The sequence below is a fragment of the Salmo salar genome, chromosome ssa02 (genome assembly GCF_905237065.1).
Source record: "Salmo salar chromosome ssa02, Ssal_v3.1, whole genome shotgun sequence".
Lineage (NCBI taxonomy): Eukaryota > Metazoa > Chordata > Actinopteri > Salmoniformes > Salmonidae > Salmo > Salmo salar.
Genome location: NC_059443.1, coordinates 34,440,669 through 34,460,703, shown reverse-complemented (window position 1 = coordinate 34,460,703; position 20,035 = coordinate 34,440,669). Strand labels below are relative to the sequence as shown.

At 45.7% G+C, this 20,035-nt stretch overlaps 1 protein-coding gene across 14 annotated transcripts in view; it reads right to left on the bottom strand.

The window, feature by feature from the left end:
* Positions 1 to 1,599: 1,599 nt before the first annotated feature.
* cspg5a (chondroitin sulfate proteoglycan 5a) overlaps positions 1,600 to 20,035 on the bottom strand; it is a 47,766-nt gene continuing 29,330 nt past the window's right edge. The window contains exons 3-7 of one of the 14 annotated variants that reach the window (XM_045702884.1): positions 10,351 to 10,539; positions 7,157 to 7,232; positions 5,162 to 5,218; positions 3,654 to 3,755; positions 2,248 to 2,448 (exon numbers count right to left, since the gene is read on the bottom strand). In XM_045702884.1, coding sequence (XP_045558840.1) covers positions 3,669 to 3,755; positions 5,162 to 5,218; positions 7,157 to 7,232; positions 10,351 to 10,539 — 409 coding nt within the window. In that variant the 3' untranslated portion in view covers positions 2,248 to 2,448; positions 3,654 to 3,668. Of the gene's footprint in view, positions 2,449 to 3,653; positions 3,756 to 5,161; positions 5,254 to 7,078; positions 7,236 to 10,350; positions 10,540 to 20,035 lie in introns of those variants that run through there. The other 13 variants (XM_045702875.1, XM_014162810.2, XM_014162780.2 and 10 more) reach the window with 13 other exon arrangements.

Sequence of the window (20,035 nt, the reverse complement as noted above, 5' to 3'; positions counted from 1 at the left end):
CATGGCAACGGCGCCCCCTCTGTCTTAGGCTGCATTTGTAAAGACCCTCCAGCAACAGGGAGGAGAGGAGCGATAGGAGAGTGGAGAGAGAGATAGAGGAGAGAGAGGACTGGGGGAACGATGTGAAACATTTTCTGGAGAGAGAGGGGGAATAAGCCAGACAGAGAGGGGGAGAGGTTGATGCCAGAAAAAGAGATATAAAAATAACAAAAGGGAACAAAAGGGAAAGAGGGAGGGGTGGGGGGGCTGTATAAAAATACATTTAGAAAGGGCGAGCGGATTTTAGAGGAATAGAGATAGACATCTATCTCAGTGCCCAGCTCTCTCAACCACACCATCACCTCTTGTCCTGTGGTGTGATGGACACTGTGCTCTCTCTTCCCAGAGACAAGCCTGAACACACACACACACACGCATGCATACACACACAATCACACACACATTCACACAGAAACACACACAAACAGTCAAATTCAGAGTGGCCCCCAGGGAAGGGAGGCTTTCTGCTTGAGTCCTCAAGTGTCATTGGTGTTGATTGGAGATAAAGCGGAAATTAAAGAGATGAGGGTAGAAACATAACAGGTTCATTGGAGAGTTCTTGGGTCTGCTAAAATACCAAAGAACAATCCCTAATGTAACGGACATCATGCTGCTTGCTTAGCTAGTACCACTTTCTCCTGATTGGTCTCACACCAAGGCTCGAACCCAGGCACAATTGAGGAGCAAGTTGTTGAGCTATTGGTTGATTGATTTTATATTCTTTGTCCGTCCAAGGACACACAAATGTTTCAGCTTTTAACCTTCTTCAGTGTGTGTATGTGTATGTTTGTGCAAAGCCGTTCAAATTTTGTCTGAGAAAGGTGCAAAGCCAATAGGTCTTCTCGTTTGAACCACGAGTGCTATGTGTTCTCTTACATTACGGAGACTGAGGGAGAGATAGAGAGAATGTGTTAAATGCTGTTGTAGCTGCTTGCCTGCTGTTCATTCCCATAGCCAAACTTTTCCTCTGTAGTGGTTTGAATATTTCTCTGTCCCTATTGATGGGAAAGGGGTCCTCCATCCCCCATCCACCCAACCAAAGGTCCCGCAGCCTGAGAAGGGCCCTAGAATAACAGACTCTGTCCAATCAGTCTAGAACTCTCTCAATGATCACTCTGACAAAGGCATGGCATCGGAGAGGCCTCCTTTGAGACTCATTGAGAATGCTGTCCGGTATGAAAAATGATGTGTGAACGGGGAATGTAACAGAGGGTGTGTGTGTGTGCGCGTGTGTGTGTAAGAAAGAAAGATAGTTATTTGTGTGTTTGGCCTTCTGAATAAGGCCCTTTCTGGCATGAGTGGTGAGAGAAGAGTTTTCGTTTGGTGTCAGCTGCAGTTCTGTGAGAAAGCAAACTACAGGATCCATGCAAGCTGTGTGTGTGTGTGTGTGTGTGTGTGTGTGTGTGTGTGTGTGTGTGTGTGTGTGTGTGTGTGTGTGTGTGTGTGTGTGTGTGTGTGTGTGTGTGTGCAACCTAAGGCGCTACCAAGATGTAATAAGCCATGCAAGAGTTTGAGAGGGAAAGGGACAGTATTGTTCAGGAAAACACAGGGACAAAGGTGTCATGTTAAAAAGGTTTATTTCAACAACTCAGATTTTGTTCTCTGTTTTGAAGTCTGTATTCCCAAAAAAGTACAAAATAAAACAAGTACATCAAAGGATTAGAAATCACATCAATGAAAACGAAGACACATTGTGTTGTTTCTTTTATATCAATCCAAGCATTTTTTTCATATATTTATACATACTCACTTAATTAGTCAGACAAACATTGAAACCTCTCAGTAACTTTTATATTTTTTACAATGTTTAACTTCTTTTTTTAAACTTCATATGATTTTTTTTCTTTTTACAAAATACACCAATGCAGGCAGGGGAATATGAGTGTATATGTGAGTGTGTGTATGTACATATATGTGTGTGTTTGTGTGTTCTGGTGTGTCGGTTTGTGTGTTCTAGTGTGTGTATGTGCGTGCGGGCAGGGGGTAAGAGGGAGCAGAGTGACAGCAACGAAGGGGCAGGGCAGGCAGGGGGCGTGATTGGGCGTAAGGGGTCGCTATAGGCGGTGGCAGGTCAGGGGGGAGTTTCAGCAGGGGTGGTGTGTTTTTTTTTTTCAGCGGCGTGGGCCGCTTGGTGGCAGTGTTGCCGTGTTGTAGACGGTGGTTGGCTGGTGGTAGCAGTTGTAGGCGTGGTGGCTGAGATAGAGAGCAGGACTGGAGCTCTCATCCCGACCCAGGCTTCTACATCATGTTGTTCTGCAGTGAGTTTACCTCCGAGGAGTTCTCCTCGCCCAGTACCTTGTGGTTCTCGTGTTTGGGGGTCAGGGAGTTGTGGATGTTCAGGGAGTCGTCCTCCTTGGGCACCGGGGCCTTCACGGGGTCCTCCAGCTTGTTCTGGGTATTAGGATCATCCTGCCAGGGACGGACGGACAGATGGACGGAGGGAGGAGAAAACACTGTTAGGCCCACCCAGTCAGACCGCCCCAAAACTGTTATAAACCAAACCCTCCCACTAGTCTACCATGTGATCTTTTGTTGCATCCTGTTATTGGGACTGTCACAACATCGGCCAATAGATGGCCTTCAACCAATCAATTTATAGCCCCTTATAGACAGACCACTGCTATTGCATATTGTCATTCCCCTAAAAGAGATGAGAATATCTGAAATAGCATTCTAACATCTCCAAATACTAGAGCCTCTAACTCCACCTCTTACCACCCCTCCATCCCTCTCTGTAATCCCATTTAATATATTGTTTGGATATAAATATCCCAAAATCCCATATTATCCTCACACTACCTGACTATCCGTCAATGGAAGAGAGCTGTGAGTCAGCTAACCGTAAAAAAGACCCATTGTACATTGGCCGTGGCTATCCAATTGTTTCAACATCATGCTCTCTTTGCACATTTGTTTTGGTTGAAGGGACATAGAGGTGATTGAAGAACTGTATGAGCGACCCCCCTCCCACCCTTCATAACCCACCAACAAGCACCCCATCCTGGCCAACCGGGAAGCGCATGCACATCCACATGCAAGACCCCCCCCATCACTCATCCAGCCCCCTTCACCTCGCTACTGTCCCAATTAAAACACAATGAGTCGTGCCCTCATTGGCATTAAACACATTGTCTGTGGAACCACCTTCATACATACCTAGAGTACAGCTGGGGCTGGAAAAACAACGCATTAGGAGACAACTCTGTTTCACTTCAATTCATCCTTTTGGCTGCATTTAATTAAGGTCAAGAACAAGAATGGATTGGCATTCATTTGAACCTGATTTTCCTAGCCTGTTATCCTCATTAATATTGCATAGCTTCATCGACCCTGCTGTGTAGAGGTTGAAGTGTCTGTCTGTGCTCAGGCTGACTGACAGACACACACATGCATACACACATACAAACACACACGCATATACACACATGTGCACGCACACACACACACACACACACACACACACACGCGCAAGCACACACACACGCACGCACACACACACAGGCACACGCACGCGAACGCACACACACTGCAGACCCTGAGGGCTGTGCCATTACGAAACAGAGCTGAATGCTTGTTATTCAATGGCACACAAAAGGGATGGCGAGAGCATTTACCCATTGGCTGATGGCCTAGATAGTAACTTCGGGCAGGACGTGGGGATACGTCACTTCCATGGTTACAGGATAGGGGCCATCTTTCCTTCCGTCAGCGTGAAACTGGAAAATGTGTTTGTTTGTTTGCTGTTGTTTTTCATTGTATTGGGGAACGAGGGTGAGAGGGACTTTACGGGGACTTTTTGGAACAGAGATATACGAGGTGTTGAGATGAAGATGAAACATGACAGATCTTTGTATCCTTCCTGCTTTGTGTGTGTGTGTGTGTGTGTGTGTGTGTGTGTGTGTGTGTGTGTGTGTGTGTGTGTGTGTGTGTGTGTGTGTGTGTGTGTGTGTGTGTGTGTGTGTGTGTGTGTGTGGCGCGTAGTGGAGGAAGGACACGAAGAGGGTGGGACAGGACTGAGTCAAACGATTTGTTACAGATAGAGAGCCTCAATGCTCTTCACTGGCACAGCACAGTACAGTATGGCTCAGCACAGCACAGCAAAGCACAGCCTACGGGGCAGGACTGGACAATAGGAACACCGGTACTGTACATCCCGGGACTTTTAACCACAGCACAGGACTGGCATGTCAACATTACAAGGACATGTCAGTATTATGAAAACATGTCACTATGTATCAGTACAATCCTATAATAATCACTTTATCAATTCCATTTTAATTCAATCAATACAGAGCACATGGACATATACATGTATTAATTACTCTAAATATAGACTTTTACTTATCATCTTTATAATTTTGTCAGTTGACTGAGTTAGAATGGAATTGACACAAGCCATAGTTAAATATATACTGTGAACCAGCATGGTCCATAAAAGGACAGGTATTAATGTTGATAGGAGATTAAGGGTAAACGGATACAATCCACTGTACTCAGTCCATGTAATGCTGAAAATAAAGAAACTATTCTCCCTACAACAATATTTCACTTTCTAGTTGTATTATCTGTGTTTCTGTATATATTATAGTGTTTTATGCATGTTGGAGTGTGTACAGTTTCTGACCGTGTGTTTATCTGAAGAGAGATTTCTCTGGTTTCAGTTTACTGCAGTGTTTTCTCTTCTGCAAAGAACTCATGTGGGAAGGGTCGATATCCCCTTTCTGAAGGACACTTCAAGGACAGAATCGTACTGCTACTGGACTGCTACAATGTTTATCTCTGTGCCATTTAACCTAGATAAAAGACTGTACATTTCATATTTTAAATGATGTTTATTTCGTTGTTGTTATTTTAAGAGCCCACAATATGTAAAGATATGGATCATGTCTAAAATCAGCATTTACTCGAATCCGGAAATGATCCATTAAGAGGTAATGGCTAACTTAACTTATAAACTGACTTTAGATCAGCACTTAGAAATAACAGCACTAGGTTCTGACTAGCCAAGTTTGGGGCCGTGGATTGGGCCGTTGAGTTGAGAGAGGGTGACTGACAGGGTCACAGTACAATGAGAGCCGTTTAAGGGAGAGGGGGACGGGCCATCTGAGGGGGTTTATCTTACCTCACTGTCGGGCTCCTCTTTGGTCTTACACTCCCAGGTGTATCTGCTCATGGTTTTCTGAAGGGGGGGAAGAGGGTTATATACATAACATCCTCAGAGAGAGAAGAGAAGAGAAGAGAAGAGAAGAGAAGAGAAGAGAAGAGAAGAGAAGAGAAGAGAAGAGAAGAGAAGAGAGAGAGACCTAGTAAGGGGAACTTCTTAAGGATGATAGCTGATATTCCCAGCTCACATTGAGAGGTAGAGACTGTCTTGCCCATATAAGGACACTGAAGGATTTGTCTCAGTAACTATGGTGCTTTGTGGCCTTGACATTACCATAGTAAATGTTGGATTAAACTTTTCTGAGGGTACCGTGTTGACATAGAAACACAGGGGTTTTAGTTCATGAACTAGATGGAGGGATTTGAGGTATTGGTTATTCACAATATTAGTTTATGTTTTCTGAGCTTTTTTAGTAAGAAGTATGTCTCTATGGTGTTGGCTGTTCTCTGCAGATGAATCTACATAGTATTTTAATGGACCTTTTTTCCAGATACTGTATACTGGTGCTCTATATTGACTCCTATGGATAGATAGATGTACTAATACATTGACTTAGAGCTGTAGAGCTAAGCTGCAAATCCAGGTTGAGACTCAAAGAGCAGAGCGATCCTGTTTCAGTGATTAGAAGATGTCTGGAAGATGAGGGTGTTATATGGTGTTTTATTTGGTTGTGGATGGTATTGGGTTGTGGTTACGGTTAGTAGTGTTCTGTATCATGGTATGAACCACTGCAATATGATGCCCCCCAAGTTGTCACTATATTATATTTACAGAAACATTATCGCAATTACCCAGAAGGAAGAATAACACTGCATCTACAAACAAACAAAAAAACGAGCAAAAGAAAGCTAAGTGAAGCAATTTGCTTGTGGTTCTACCAAGTATAATGACCAGAACTATTTGATGAGTTGTTAGAAAGTGGCATCACATCTTATGTCGTAGCACTACTTCTACTCATGCTGCTATGACCATGTTAGCGCTATGCTACCCCATGCTTCCGTTTGTTGTGCATCTAGGTCTATACTCTCCCCCGCCACCTACAGGCAGCAGGGAGACGTTGCATCTCAGATGCTTATCCTGACTTAATAGCCCCGCCCACCTTGCACACCTCTCGCACACCATCCGCTATCAACCTGATAATAACCCCATAAACGAAATACATTTCATGCCCCCGGATTCATCGCCCCCCCAAAGCCCTATTATCGACCAATCAAGAGCCCTTCTTCCCTTTTCCAACCTATCCAGCCCAAGTCAGGATAAACGAGTGAAACAGACAGACAGAGATACAGAGGCAGAGCGACAGACAGGCTGCTGCAGTGGCTGACATGGCCACCAGGGGGGGCTACCATGTGAGCGATAGAGCAGGCATGCAGTGACATACCGATCGAAGGGAGAGCAGATCAGGGATAGATGGGGTGGAGGGGGTTACAGTGAGGGCTATAGGAGTTCTCTCTTGGTCAAGTCTTATCCTAGGCAGATAGGCAGAACTGACCACACCACCGGGTCAGGAAGATGTATAGGTAAAATAAACGTATTTCCTTGCTCCATCTTTCGCATCTGCAGTGTGTGTACATGCATGTGTGTGTTTGTGTCACCTTCAAGTGGGATCAATAGCTAACAAAAAAACTCAACCAATAACTGCCAACGAAGCAATACACAGTAGAGACTTTACAGCCACGTTGTTGCTATGGTAACAGTGTTGCCTCAGTAACCGGGAGTAGTACTACGCCTGCCTATCTGGCTGTAGACTTGTCCCATAGCGAAAGAGAACGCCCCCACTGTAACACCCGCCTTGTACCCCGGAGAGGTGACACTCAAGCCCATGCGGAGGAGGGAAGGAAGAAAAGGGTGAGAGAGAGACGAGAACCACGTTACCTGACAGATAATGTTATCATAGTAAGCCAAAGCACGGGCATGAGGGACGTTAGGAGGGGTGTCGCACAGTTTCCTTACATTTGGGTGGGAGCCCTCAGCGATGGTGGACAGGGAGAAATTATCATTGTGCTGCTCCGATGGAGGCCGGTACTTACTGCTGGGAAGAGGAGGAGGACAGGGAGGGGACCAGAGACGAGAGGAAGGGAGGACAGGGAGGGGACCAGAGACGAGAGGAAGGGAGGACAGGGAGGGGACCAGAGACGAGAGGAAGGGAGGACAGGGAGGGGACCAGAGACGAGAGGAAGGGAGGACAGGGAGGGGACCAGAGACGAGAGGAAGGGAGGACAGGGAGGGGACCAGAGACGAGAGGAAGGGAGGACAGGGAGGGGACCAGAGACGAGAGGAAGGGAGGACAGGGAGGGGACCAGAGACGAGAGGAAGGGAGGACAGGGAGGGGACCAGAGACGAGAGGAAGGGAGGACAGGGAGGGGACCAGAGACGAGAGGAAGGGAGGAAGGGAGGGGACCAGAGACGAGAGGAAGGGAGGACAGGGAGGGGACCAGAGACGAGAGGAAGGGAGGACAGGGAGGGGACCAGAGACGAGAGGAAGGGAGGACAGGGAGGGGACCAGAGACGAGAGGAAGGGAGGACAGGGAGGGGACCAGAGATGAGAGGAAGGGAGGGGGGAGAACAGGTAAAAAAGGATTAAACGAGGAGGAAAGTAGGAGGGGTCACATTGTGGAGGAAAAGGAGAGTGTCGATGGGGAGGGGGAAAATGAAAAAGAGGATGCAGCGAGAGGTGGCGAGAAGAGAAAAAAGAGAGATGAACGGAGAATAGGGAGGGCAAAATCAGGATTCAAGGACGAGGGGAAAATATGTGAAAACGGGGGTAAAGGAGGTGGGGAGAGGAGGAAGGAGGGAGAGAAAAAGCAAGAGAGAGCAGTGTTAGTTACAGTATAGTGTAAGACTTCAGTTAGCAGATGACAGACAGACAGACAGACAGACAGACAGACAGACAGACAGACAGACAGACAGACAGACAGACAGACAGACAGACAGACAGACAGACAGACAGACTCCCTCTGTGATGCAACAAATCAGCTGTGACTCAAAACTAGACTATAGCTATTGCCACTGAAAGCCAATCCTGGGTTGCATTCAATAGGGCACACTGTATAGCAAAATGTTTTGCAACCGAAAACAAAAATGAGAGGTACTTTCCAAACAGGCAACAATGACTCACCATTGACCTACCATTGAAGCACTGTGATTCACTTTGTGTACCCAATTAAAAACTTGGAGAAACTTGATATCCAAAACAGACTTCCCAAACAGTCATTTGTCATTTTGTGTTATTCCAGAAACTGGAAAGAGTCTCTCAGTTTCTCTGTCTCTTCTCGATCTCCTCCTCTCCCACTCCTCATCATATCCATAGTTAAACATCCTCTGAACTAGACCCATCAGCACAGCCCCAGCTGTTCCCACTACTGTCTGATTGAGATGCAGCGCCAATATTTATATTTAAAGAGTTCATATGACAGGCCAAACAAAGCTCAAGTAATGATGAGGGAGAGTGTGCTAGAGAGATGGAGTAGAGAAATAAATAAATAGGGAGACAGAAAGAAGTTGACAATATTGACTATTATAATTTTAATTATGTTAATATTGAAATCTCCAAAGTAAGCTTTGGCAATATATACATTGTTATATCATGCCAATAAATCAGAGAGAGAGAGAGAGAGAGAGAGAGAGAGAGAGAGAGAGAGAGAGAGAGAGAGAGACGTGGCATAGGAGAAAAGGGACTAAAGCCAGGATGTCTCAGTTTTAATCTGGCTCTTCAGCCAGAACACACACACACTCCTCTCTGCAAAGATAATGTTACCTGCATCTCTCTCTCTCTGTCCTCTGCCATTCACTTTCTGCCACTCTTGTCACCCCTCTCGCTTTCTCTCTCTTTCCCTCCCTCAATCCCTACTATTTTTCCTTCCCTTTCTCCCCATCATCCCATTCATGACCTCTCTCTTTCTCCACCTTCCCCAGCACCTGTCCCTCCATCACTCTCTCGCTCCATCTTTCTCTCTGCCTCTCTCTCTCTGACAGGGAAGCAGACCCCATCTTGACTGTGGCACATACACTGTGCAGCCCACTGCAATTATCTGCAGCAGATGGAGGGAGAGAGAGGTGGGTGTCTCATGTATACATGAGCCTCATCAGCAGTGCCCTATACATGCGCGCGCACACACACACACACACACACACGCACACGCACACGCACACGCACACCCCCCCCCCCCCCAGGTCGCACAGCTGTATGTAGGTCAACTTCACCTCCCCTGCCTTGTCTCCCCCTCCCCTCCCCTCTCATACACTCCTGATCAGACTGCCCTACTTTCAGCTGGAGCCAGAGCAGCAATGACATCACTATTTTCAGCTAGCACCGCGCGCTAGCCATCAGCACGCTATCCACCGCACTGACTGCTGCACTTTTCTTCATCATCATCATAATGCTAACATCATCATCCTCAGCTAAGAAATGTGCATTGCTGATGGAGGCATCCACACTCATCCACCCTCCTACATGACTTCACTGTTGCTAGGCAAAACGACCAGCGAAGGCACAGCCGCATCTCATACTGCACTCGTTCTAGCTATCCTCATCCTGTTCTCTTTCAATGCAAACTCAATCCCTCCCTTTTTTTCACTCTCTCTCTCTGCTTTATCTTTTCACTCTTTCTGCGTTTCCTCTCTCATCTATCTTGTCATCGTGTTTTCCGCCCCCTCCTCCTCCTCCGCATTCCTTCATTGTCTCCTTCGCTCATTTAATATCCTCCCCCCTTTATCTGATCCATCCAATTCTCCCCCTCTGTCTGTCCTGTCTATCGCCTCTTCTTGTTTGTGACCCATCCCCCATCCGCCTCTTTCCAGTCCAGCCTCCCTCTCTCAGCCTCTTCTCTTGAATACTAAATATGATCATTTTCAAAAGTGCTACAAATGCTAAGCTTTGTTGATAGTGAGTGTGATTTTTATTTTATTTCACATACATATGCTGTGAGAATACAAGAGCTGAAATACCTGTCTATCTGCTGCCTGGTTTTTCTAGTCCATAAGCTCACCTGCGTTTGCACAGCCAGTTTTCCATGGGTTCTATGATCTATGGTTGCACTGCCTGGTTTCTCCTGGTTTTCTTACACCTTTGTGCTAGCTGGTTTTGTCTGGTCCATAAACTCCCCTATATTTGTGCAGGTTTCCCCAGGTCCACGCTGTAAGCTTACCTGCGTTTGCGCAGCTTGCTGTTCTCGGTCTTGAGCACGTGGAGCTTCTTGGCGAAGCAGACGATGATCATGAAGAGCAGCAGCACCATGAGGGCCGACGCCCCGATGGTCAGACACAGCACCTGGAACTCTGTCACCACCGACTCACAGCGGGAACCCTTATGCCAGATGTAGTCCTGGACATTACACCTGCATGGAGGAGGAGGGATGAGAGAGAGAGGAGAGAAAAGGAGAGGAGAGAAAAAGAAAAAGAAGACGAAGAAAGAGGAAGAACAGGAAGACGAAGATGAAGACGAAGAGGGGAAGTAGTAGTAGTGGAAACAATGAGGCATGTGTGATGGAATACGGAGAGGAGGGAGAAGAGCAGCCAGGGAAAGATAGATAGGGTGACAGATGAAATGGCCAGATAAGGGAAGAGTGGAGAAAGGCCATGAGAGGAGGGTAAAGGGAAATAAATCAAGGATGGAGAGAAAAGAAGGGCGGGTGAGAAATGGCAGAGGGTTTATTTACCAAATAAAACACTTCAACAAAATAGTGTGTGTGTGTGTGTGTATCTCTGTCTGTGTGTGTCTCTGTCTGTGTGTGTGTGCAGGCTCTAAATTATTTAGATTAGGGTGAGGGCAGTACCACTGTGTCATTCATAGTTCAAGCTTGAATGGTTGGCACACATTTACATCCAGTTTGCTCTGTTTAAGAAAATAAAGAATTTCTGTTTATAATTATCCCAAGTACTTAATTATGTGAGTCTGAAAGCTTTCAGGGCTGGATTCAATCCGTATCGTGGACAATCTCAGGTTTTTATTTTTTTTATTTTACCTTTATTTAACCAGGTAGGCCAGTTGAGAACAAGTTCTCATTTACAACTGCGACCTTGCCAAGATAAAGCAAAGCAGTGCGACAAAAACAACAAGACTGTAACGCCCTGGCCATAGAGAGGGGTTTTTTGTTCTTTATTTTGGTTAGGCCAGGGTGTTACATTGGGTGGGCGTTCTATGTTATTTTTCTAGGTTTTTTGTATTTCTTTGTTTTGGGCCGTGTGTGGCTCCCAATCAGGCACAGCTGTAGTTCGTTGTTGTTGATTGGGAGTCACACATAAGGAGCATGTTTTTCCTTTGGGTTTTGTGGGTAATTGTATTTTCTGTTTAGTTTTGTACCTAGCAGAACTGTAGGCTGTCGTTCATTTTCGTGTTTTGTTTGAAGTGTTTCTATTAATTAAATATTGAATATGAACACATCCTCCGCTGCGTATTGGTCCACCTTTTCCGACGATGACTTCTCTGTTTCATCTGACGACGAAGACAGCCGTTACAAAGACAGAGTTACACATAAACAAACGTACAATCATATAACACAATAGAGAAATCTATGCGGGAACATTGTCTTTCAATTTAAATCGTGCTATACCACGGATCTTCCACGATACAGATTAAATCCAGCCCTGAGTGTGGGGTCTAAAAAAGGCTCTTCAACATCCCACATATGCAGCAGTGTATGTCATTTATGGAAGTGAAATTTCAACTCCTAGTCTAAAACAGACTCTCAGATGCCTTAAGTGTCACCAGCAGGCCTTCAACATGGCTCTATTTGAAGGGATAATGTGATCATTCTGTCAGAAAATAAAATAGAAATAAACAAAGAGCCAGAGGCTGTTTTCCATACACACACACACACACACACACACACACACACACACACACACACACACACACACACACACACACACACACACACACACACACTTCCCGCCATCTGAGCCCTAGACTCTTTTTGCTCCAGTTTGCCAGTGTACGGTTTCTGCCTGCGGACAAAAATGACAGAGGCAGATGGCTTTGTCTGCTGACTATCTGGCATCTAAATATCTCAGTTCTTAACAAGACTGGAACCTTACTAACCAAATGTGCTGCTTCACATGCTTGTAACCACTAGGAGAATGAGTTGTATGGCATGTTGCATAAGAAGACATAGACTCTATAAACTGGGTCGATCACACTGGTTAACAAGGGGAAGTGGTAATGACTCGTCTCTCACTGCTTATAACAGGAATGAAACCATAGTAACCAGATACTATGCATATTCCTGCCGCTACTGTATCTAGAACCTAAAAGGGTTCTTTGGTTGTTCCCACAGGAGAACCCTTTGAAGAACCCTTTTTGGTTCCAGGTAGAACCCTTTAGGTTCCAGGTTGAATGTCTGCATGTGGATTTTAGGGGGAAATCACCACTTTCGGATGGACACACATTCACTTGGAAGAATTTGAATGTGATGAGCAACAGAAATGCACCTCTCCCTTCCCCTGTTCCCCTAACACAGGCCAAGAGACCTACAGACTCACACATATGAATGTAAATGCGCAGTATGAATGGAGGTGTGGGTATGGCCTTTCAGATTCACAGTTTCAATTCAGCCTAGTGAGCGGGTGATGGGGGGCTCGGTTCCTTTCAGCACCACTTCCTGCATCCTGCCCCCTTTCTGCCTGTGCTGAACGTGCCAACCGAGGGGCGTTGGCTCTGTGCCAGGGTACCAGGGACCCTCCGTGCCAGGGTACTGTATGTTGGTACAAAGAGGTAGTTTATATAGGGAAGAGAAAGATATAGCGAGAGAGAGTACATTTAAGGAGAGGGTAAGGAGGATGGTTGGTTGCCATGGCGATCCAGCTGAGTCACACAAGAAGCAGATGCAGAACTGATATGTCATTCCACCACATGCATGCACGCACGCACGCACACACACACACACACACACACACACACACACACACACACACACACACACACACACACACACACACACACACACACACACAGAGCTCTCATGAGACTCTCTCGCTTAGTAATCACTCTTTATTTCTCATTCTCAATGTCCTCCTCCTCCCTCCTCTATCACTCTTGCTCCTTGAGTTTCTCCATCTCTCCAATTTATCACAGATTTACCACCTCTTCTCCTCCTCCTCCCACTATCCTTATGTCTTTCTCTACCCTTCCGCTCTCCTGCTCTTTGCCAGCTGCCTCCAGCAGACTGTAATCTTGTTTCCATTGGTTTTGACATAATTTAAATGGTGTCCTAAAAACCCTACAATTTGACTTGAAGATTTTGGTTGCACGTTTTCTCAAGTGTTAAAATCAAACCGAAACAATCCAGCTGAAATAAACCCAGTAGAAACATTCACTATGGCTCTTTGTTTGATTTACCTTAAAAGGCTTGGCTCTTGCTAGGCTTGGTTCTCTTTCTCTCTCTGAGCTCCTCGTTTAAACACTCACGACTCCCACAGCTTTACCCTAACCAGTTACCCAGTGTAACCACAGAGCCTTCCCTCCCTACCCCATCATTAACTCAATTAAGGTTTACCACAACCTCCAATCGCCACCAAATACAGCCCTCTAACCCAGCGACACAATGGAATTACCCGAGCCTGAGCCACATTACAAAGAGCTCACAAATCCCCTCAATATTAACTTGATAAGGCTTGTAAAGGCTGCTCGACTGCCAAAATCCCCCGGGATAGATACCCTAACCTGGCCAAGAGGAGGGGGGCAGAGAGTGGGTTGGAAGGTAGAGGGGGGCACAGATGGGATGCCCCCCTACTGGGAGCCCCCCCATAGTGTTGTGGGGTGAGGTTGAAGGGGGATGAGGGTAGATGGGGGATAGGAAGGAAATGGGGTTGGGGGCAGGTTAGTGGGGGGTACTGTACAAAGGGAAGGAGAACGAGGGATAATGAAAGGGTAATGGAGGGGAGGATCAGCAACATTAATCAGAGTCCAGCGTGACTGTCACAACATTGAGCAGTGTTTCCCCTAGTTTTACAACTAGAGCCCCAGCTTAGTCAGCCCCCGAATCGATACTAAAATAATAAATAGAAACTCATTTAATTGACAAATGATGGTGTGGGAAGTCATTAGGTGAGTGGCACCATGATCGGGAAAATGTTATCGATAGAGGAAACAAATCAGTCAAACTATCACCCATATGCCTCCTCTGGCAATACAAAACCCATTACCCTGCTGGGTAACGCTTTACATGACACCTAGCATCATAACACCTTATGACACGGCCATAACCATGTCATAACAGCTGACATAACTTGTCATAACCTGTCATAATATGGTCATAACACTGTCATGACAAATATATTTAGACCTGTTGTGACATATATTGCGTTATGTTATGGCTGGTTATGACACCTACATAAGAGTGTCAAAACTCACTCCATTACACCCTAGCCGACTTGTCAACAGTATTTCTATGTTATATAACATTTTCAGAAATGGGCCATATTAAATTATCTTTGTAATTGCGCACACATTGATGTCAGACATGCACCTACCCCAATGCTCTGTTGCTGATGACTGGGATGAATGCAGGAGTAGATTTCAGGAGCAGGACAAGACACCCTCTTTTTAACTGATGACTGACATAAGGGCATGTACGTGATAGGTCTATCTGGCTCATATGATTATGAGGGTTATAATTCTTAGTCCAATTAAAGTGACACAGTATAGTCATAATGCTTCATGACAGTGTCAAAAAGGGTATTTCTTTAGTTCAAGTAAAGTGACGCAGGATGGTCATAATTTCTCTATAATTTTCTCTAAAGTGTATTTTATACAAGTTCTTTAAGATACGATGAAAAAAACATGACTGTAAAGAAATCATTACTACAACCAACTTGCAAACAAAAGGAAACTTCTTGGCAGGGAAAAATACATTTGAATAAATGTGGGTTTTGACACTCTTTAGTAGGTGTCATAATATACACTACATGACCAAAAGTATTCCTAAATCATGGGCATTAATATGGAGTTGATCCCCCCTTTGCTGCTATAACAGCCTCCACTCTCCTGGGAAGGTTTTCCACTAGATGTTGGAACAGTGGGGACTTGCTTCCATTCAGCTACAAAAGCATTAGTGAAGTCGGGCACTGATGTTGGGCGATTAGACCTGGCTTGCAGTCGGTGTTACAATTCATCCCAAGTGTTCGATGGGGTTGAGGTCAAGGCTCTGTGCAGGCCATTCAAGTTCTTCCACATCAGTCTTGACAAACCAATTGTTATTAAAAAAAAAACATCTTACCCCCATTTTTGATCTTGTCTCATCGCTGCAACTCCCCAACGGGCTCGGGAGAGGCGAAGGTCGAGTCATGCGTCCTCCGAAACATGACTCACCAAAACACACTTCTTAACCCCTGCCAGTTAACCTGTAAGCCAGCTGCACCAATGTGTCAGAGGAAACACAGTTCAACTGACAACGGTAGGCACCCAGCCCACCACAGCACAATGTGCCAAGTAAAGCCCCCCCAGCCAAACCCTTCCAATTACACACCATCCTATGGGACTCCCAGTCACAGCAGGTTGTGACACAACCTGGGATCGGACCCGGGTCTGCAGTGACACCTCAAGCACTCCAGTGCAGTGCCTTAGACTGCTGCGCCACTCGGGAGGCCTCGACTAACCATTTCTGTATGGACCTTGCTTTGTGAACTGGGGCATTGTCATGTTAAAACAGGAAAGGGCCTTCCCCAAACTGTTGCCACAAATTTGGAAGCACAGAAAAGTCTAGAATGTCACTGTATGCAGTCGCTTTAAGATTTCCCTTCACTGGAACTAAGGGGCCTAGGCCGAACCATGACAAACAGCACCAGACCATTATTCTTCCTCCACCAAACTCTACAGTTGGCACTATGCATTGGGGCAGGTAGCGTTCTCCTGGCATCCACCAAAACCAGATTCATCCGTCGGACTGCCAGACGGTGAGGCGTGATTTATCACTCCAGAGAACGCGCTTCCACTGCTCTAGAGTCCAAAAGCGGCGAGCTTTACACCACTCCAGCCGACGCTTGGCAATGCGCATGGTGATCTTAGGCTTGTGTGCGGCTGCTCGGCCATGGAAACCCATTTCATGAAGCTCCCAACGACCAGTTCTTGTGCTGACGTTGCATCCAGAAGCAGTTTGAAACTTGGTAGTGAGTGTTACAACCGAGGACAGACCATTTTTACGCACTACGCGCTTCAGCACTCGACAGTCCCATTCTGTGAGCTTGTGTGGCCTAACACTTCGCGTCTCAGCTGTTGTTGCTCCTAGACGTTTCCACTTCACAATGACAGCACTTACAATTGACCGGGGCAGCTCTAGCAGGGCAGACATTTAATGAACTGTCTTGTTGGAAAGGTGGCATCCTATGACGGTGCCACGTTGAAAGTCACTGAGCTCTTCAGTAAGGCCATTCTACTGCCAATGTTTGGCTTTGGAGATTGCATGGCCATGTGCTCGATTTTATACATCTGTCAGCAACGGGTGTGGCTGAAATAACTGAATCCACTAATTTGAAGGGGTGTCCACATACTTTTGTATATAAAGTGAATGTCACAGCAGGTGTAAATATATAGATCATGACAGTGTTATGACCATATTATTACAGGTTATGACCGTGTCATAACAGGTTTTGACGCTAGATGTCAAGTAAAGTGTTACCAAACACTGTCCTCCCCATAGTGTGATAACAATGCCATGAACCCTAATTTGAAATACCTGTAGTACATCTGCCTCGTGTTCCATTCAACTGCTGTGTGTGTGTGTGTGTGTGTGTGTGTGTGTGTGTGTGTGTGTGTGTGTGTGTGTGTGTGTGTGTGTGTGTGTGTGTGTGTGTGTGTGTGTGTAACACAAATCAACAAACCAGACTCTACTGCCATGGAATGGCTCATCGGATACATTACTGTGTCCGTGTTTGTGTGGGTCTGTATGTTTGGGTCTGTGTGTTTGCACGTGTGTGTGTGTGTGTGTGTGTGTGTGTTCCCTGATCTGAGCCCTCTCACTAGATCTTCATCTCCTGTGTCTGACCTCCGGACCTCTTGAATGACCCTGTGCTCTCTTACTTCTGCTAATTGGTGGAGGGGGTCTTAATATAGCCATAATCCTAGAGGAGGGGAGTGCGTGCGTGCGTATGTGTGCATGCGCATGCATGTTTATTTGTGTGTATGCTTGTCATAATGCGAACAAAATTTGAAATCGCTATGACTACATGGGACTCCTGGTGGTAATACCTCTTTTTAATTATATCAAGCTGCAGGACACACACACACACACACACACTAACACACAAACACAGCTATGACTGTATACACACACACACATGCTCACAGTTAATTCAACCTGGCTCGTCCTGATCTGTTTCCATACTGGCAGGCAGGACGAGCTCTGACTCATTTTCTCTCTCGGTCCCTCCTACTCTCTTTTTCTCTCTTTCTCTGCCATGTCTATCTCCATCCATCTCGCTCTCTTTCCCTCCTACACTCCATTTTACAGAGTGTTGTCCTCAGTCCTCCAGCTTTGGGGGAAATTATAAAAAATCTTAGCGCTCTCAGGCCGTGTCAGTTAGGATAGTAGAGAGAGGTAAAATATTGACAACGTTAGGTAGATCAAACATTCAAATTAGAACCACTTCATATCCAAACCAACACACACATGCGCACACACATGTAGAATGCAAACGCTTACAGTACACACATACAAAGCAGGACATGGCTTTGTCGGTAAACCCCAGAGAGAGATGTGAAGGGCAGACACAACCAACTACTTGTTGGAGTGTGTTATAACAGAGGGCAGAGCCCTTTGCATTCATCCCACTGTAATTCAATTGGGCTGGTGTATGAATCAGCCTCAGTTCACCATTACACACAGACACACACAGACACACACAAACTGGGCTAAAATTGTGCCAGAGCTCCACTGACCCATATTGCTTCTTACTCCAACCTCAGACAGAACTTGGACTGTCCCTCAGTGTAACACAGATCTTCACTGACTCAGTCCAACAGTCTCGTGGGACAGTGTCATCTAATATGGACTTCTCACAGACATCAAAATCAATGTACTTAGTGCATTGTTTACTGTTTGTGACCTTGTCTTCTAAAAGTGCAGTGATAACCATTTACATTTGAGTCATTTATCAGATGCAGAGTGACTTACAGAAGCAATTAGGGTTAAGTGCCTTGCTCAAGGGCACATTAACAGACTTTTCAACTAATCGGCTCAGGGATTTCGAACCAGCGATCTTTTTGTTTATTGGCCCAACGCTCTTAACCACTAGATTACGTGCCGCCACACTGCTGTAAAATCCTAGTTAAGTTTTATGGGAGCGATTTGCGATATTGCTCTTGGCTTTCCAACTCCATGGCCTGTTACTCGAATGATTGTAAATTAGGATTATATGGACCGTGGCTCCAATGACTATAAACGAGTATAAAGGATAAAACCAATCTCTGCAAAGATTGGGCATCTGCCATCTCAATCCCACACCTCATCTCTGGCCATTAGGCCTGCTGGGAGATGACCTACTGCTGACCTGCCACAGGAAACTGTCAGGGTCAAGAGGTCAGGGCCAAGATCACTGAACAGTTTAACTGTATAGCCACACACTGATGAGAAACGGTGTGTCTGCAGGGGGAGGAGAACAGAGGGTCATTATGTCATGATTAGGGCCTTGAGTTGGGAGAGGTTCTATTGGGCTCATGGTAAAAGCAAAATGTATGTGTGTGTGTGTGTGTGTGTGCGTGCGTGCGTGCATGTGTATGTGTGCGTCCGCGTCTGTGTGTATCCGTACCTGCATGTGTGTGTGTGTGTGTGTGTGTGTGTGTGTGTGTGTGTGTGTGTGTGTGTGTTCTCAACTTGAGTGTATGTGCATACATACATTTGTGTGAGCTCTCCTGAACATAATTCCGTTGGCATGGCGACCCTGTCTGTTCGTTACATCTGCGCCAGCTCTCATTGCCATCATCATCTCCATCAGCGTCAGTCAGGAGGCGATGGCCATCCAGGGACTAACTACCACGCATACATTTGCATGCTAATTCACACAGATGTTTGCTAATTTCTGATCTCTCCCTGCTGATCGGTTCATTCGGTGAGTTACAGGATTAAGGGAAATAAATATCTTGGCATAGATCTGCATAATGACCCATTGCTCTACTACTCAAAGTCAGAAGGGTTTCATAACTATGGGTTGGATGAGTTTGGGGAGGAGGGGGTGTTGTTGAAGGAAGGGTTTTAGACAGAGGTACTGATGTGCCCCTCAACAGTTTAGACATCTAGGGATTTAGTGCTCCATTCCATTTAAACTCAAGCTAATACCCGAAATTGAATCAGACATGGGATTTGAAACCCTTTCTGAAACCCAATCTACATAATGGGAAGGTTTCATTTCAAATCCCATTGTTGGGTTCTGATTTCTTGACTTATGAAATCATGAAATATATTTATTCCTTTCACTGAGGGAGAGAGGGTAATTTATAATGTTTACATAATGTCAAGATATATTATTGTTAGCCATCAGGGATCCTATGGGAGGAGGAAAGACACCGTCTGGTACGAGACAACATGAGGAGGAGTGAGCGAGTGAGCACTTTGGGGAGGAGTGAGCACTTTGGGGCAGAGGTCAGGTCAGATGAAGTGAGGAAGAACAGGTATCACTAAGGTTCTGTCTAGCAACAGAGGTGCATTGGCTGTTCAGATGTGTAGGAGACTCAGCATAGGAGAAAGGGTTAAATATCAGTGCTTGTGTGAATATGTCTTTTGTCTGTATAGCTGTTTGACCCTTTGGGATGAATAAACTTGGTTTGAGCTCTCATAGTGTTCGTTGAGTTCTTACTCTGATAATTAGAACCTAACAGTTGGCGCTGCGAGCAGGGTTCACCAC